The 2,808-nt window shown below is 51.6% G+C and overlaps 1 protein-coding gene across 1 annotated transcript in view; it reads left to right on the top strand.

Annotated features, from left to right (window-relative positions):
* Positions 1 to 260: 260 nt before the first annotated feature.
* LOC113801952 (band 7 protein AGAP004871) overlaps positions 261 to 2,808 on the top strand; it is a gene marked incomplete in the record, with an annotated part of 213,626 nt that continues 211,078 nt past the window's right edge. The window contains 1 exon segment of the mRNA XM_070145394.1: positions 261 to 1,201. Within this exon segment, the coding sequence (XP_070001495.1) occupies positions 1,102 to 1,201 (100 nt within the window).

Genomic DNA, 2,808 nt, shown 5'->3' with positions numbered 1-2,808 from the left:
TCTCTCTCTCTCTCTCTCTCTCTCTCTCTCTCTCTCTCTCTCTCTCTCTCTCTCTCTCTCTCTCTCTCTCTCTCTCTCTCTCTCTCTCTCTCACTCACTCACTCACTTTCTCTCTCTCTCTCTCTCTTTGTCTTTCGCTGCTTCTCTCATCTTTTTTAATATTTGTAGTCGACATGCCCCGAGTTCGCAAGATTATATTTTTTTCGTTTATCTTCTCCACATAATTAAAATTGTGTTTGCTCTTCATTATCTCACAGTCGCCCTACAAACAGCCGGCTCTGGTATAGGCTGCACAGGCTAGAAACAGTCAGCATACCAGCCCAGCATACCAGCTCAGCATACCAGGGCGGAGGTGAAAGAGGCAGGAAGCACAGCCTACCATTTCCGGCGTCTTGAGCCATGCGCGAGAGATAGACACCTGAGGGGGTTGTTGCAGAGCTCTTAGAGAATAAGAAAACAAGGAGATAAAATAGAAAGAAAGAGAGAAAAAAACAGGTGAAGAGAGAAAGTGGCTTGTGCGTTCGTTCGCGCGCGTGTGAGTGTGCGTGTAGCCTTCCCAAGAGGCCTTGTAGGTGTAATTCTTCTTCGCGGCCTTGGGTGTCGCGTGACCCGGTGCTGATGGTTGACCTCGCGCTTGACCTTTCGCGAAGCTAGAGGAGGAGGAGACGAAGGAGCGCAAAGGAGGAGAACCGCTGCCTTATGCCCCCGCCGTGAGCGCCGTCTCAGCGCGCGGGAGCCTCGCCGTCCCGCGACGATGCCCGCAGGGAAGTGAGTGCCGGAGCGGCCAGAGGGAGACGTGCATGCGAGGAGCGCGAGGCTCCTCCAGTGCCCCGTCGAGCACCCGGCGGCTCACCACCCTGCCTCGCGCCCTCGACCTTCTTCGACGCTCCCGCAGGAGGCGTCGGCGGCGGCCCTGGCGTGGTCGGCGGCACCTGGCTGCTGGGGGCTGCCTGCGGGCGTGGGCTTGAGTCGGAGGCGGTTGTGGGCGGCGGGTGAGGCAAACTGGTGGCCAAGGTGGTGGGTCAGTCGGCCGCGGTGGAGGTGGTGGGGGCCGTGACGCTGGTGGAACGCTACGGAGGCGGACCGGCGGCGGCGCGCAACATGGAGGACACCAGCGCCACCTTCTCGCTCGGGTCGTGCCAGAAGATCGTCACCGAGGACCGGCCGCCCGCCAGGAGGGCGTGGCAGATAGGATACCACCGTGAGTACGGCGCCTCGTGGGCGGGGCTGCTCGGCCTGTCAGCCACACGCATGCACATATATATATATATATATATATATATATATATATATATATATATATATATATATATATATATATATATATATATATGTATATATATATACACACATATACACTTATGTTATACAGATAGATACATATATAGATATAGATATAAGTATATGTATTGTATTATGCACATATATATCTATATATATATAGATAGATAGATAGATAAAGCTATATATTATATAAATAGATGAATAGATATATCTACATCTATATATATATATATATATATATATATATATATATATATATATATATATATATATATATATATATATATATACATGTGGATATGTATATCCTACATGTTCCCCTAAGTGTTAATTCCTCGCTGGCGGCCTCGGAAGCCACTGAGGACCAACGGAGCCTGTCTTAATTCCGAGACAAAAAGCTTCTGAAGGACTAAGGCCGCCAGGAATGTAAAGAGAGGAGGGGGGCGAAGGAGGAGGGAGAGGAGGAGGAGGAGGAGGAGGAGGAGGAGGAGGGAGAGGAGGAGGAAGAGGAAGACTATGAGAAGAAGGAGAAGAAGGGGAGAGGTAGGGAGAAGAAGGGGAGGTTGGGTAGGGAAGAAATGGGGGGGTGATGGGAGAGGAGGTGGAGGAGGGGAAGAAGGAAGGGGGTGAGGAGGATGGAGTAGGAAAGAGGAGAAGAAGAAGAGGAGGAGGAGGAGGAGGTACGTAGGAAGGAATGGGGTGGGGGGAGGGGAGATGTTTTGACGAAGGAGAAGGAGAATTAAGTGGTGGTGATGGGAGTGGTGGAGATACAGCGTAGCAGAGGAAGGTGGTGATGGTGGAGGAGAAGAAGGAAGTGGTGGTGATGGGGGAAGAAGAAGGAAGTGGTGATGATGGGGGAAGGAGAAGGAAGTGGTGGTGATGGGGGAAGGAGAAGGAAGTGGTGATGATGAGGAAGGAGGATGAAGTGGTGGTGATGGGGGAAGGAGGATGAAGTGGTGATGGGGGAAGAAGAAGGAAGTGGTGGTGATGGAGGAGGAGAAGAATGAAGGTGGTGATGATGGGGGAAGGAGGATGAAGTGGTGGTGATGATGGGGGAAGGAGGATGAAGTGGTGGTGATGGGGGAAGGAGGATGAAGTGGTGGTGATGATGGGGGAAAGGAGGATGAAGTGGTGGTGATGGGGGAAGAAGAATGAAGTAGTGATGATGGGGGAAGAAGGATGAAGTGGTGGTGATGGGGGAAGAAGGATGAAGTGGTGGTGATGGGGGAAGAAGAATGAAGTAGTGATGATGGGGGAGGGAGTATGAACTGGTGGTGATGGGGGGAAGGAGGATGAAGTGGTGGTGATGGGGGGAAGAAGGATGAAGTGGTGGTGATGGGGGAAGGGAAGGATGAAGTAGTGATGATGGGGGAGGAGTATGAACTGGTGATGATGGGGGAGGAGAAGGAAGTGGTGGTGATGGGGGAAGAAGAAGGAAGTGGTGGTAATGCGGGAAGGAGAAGGAAGTGGTGGTGATGAAGTAGTGGAGAAATAGCGTAGCAGAGGAAGGTGGTGATGGGGGAG

This window comes from Penaeus vannamei, chromosome 33 (genome assembly GCF_042767895.1).
Source record: "Penaeus vannamei isolate JL-2024 chromosome 33, ASM4276789v1, whole genome shotgun sequence".
Lineage (NCBI taxonomy): Eukaryota > Metazoa > Arthropoda > Malacostraca > Decapoda > Penaeidae > Penaeus > Penaeus vannamei.
The sequence above is the reverse complement of the archived record's forward strand: the minus strand, read 5'-3'. Positions and strand labels throughout refer to the sequence as shown.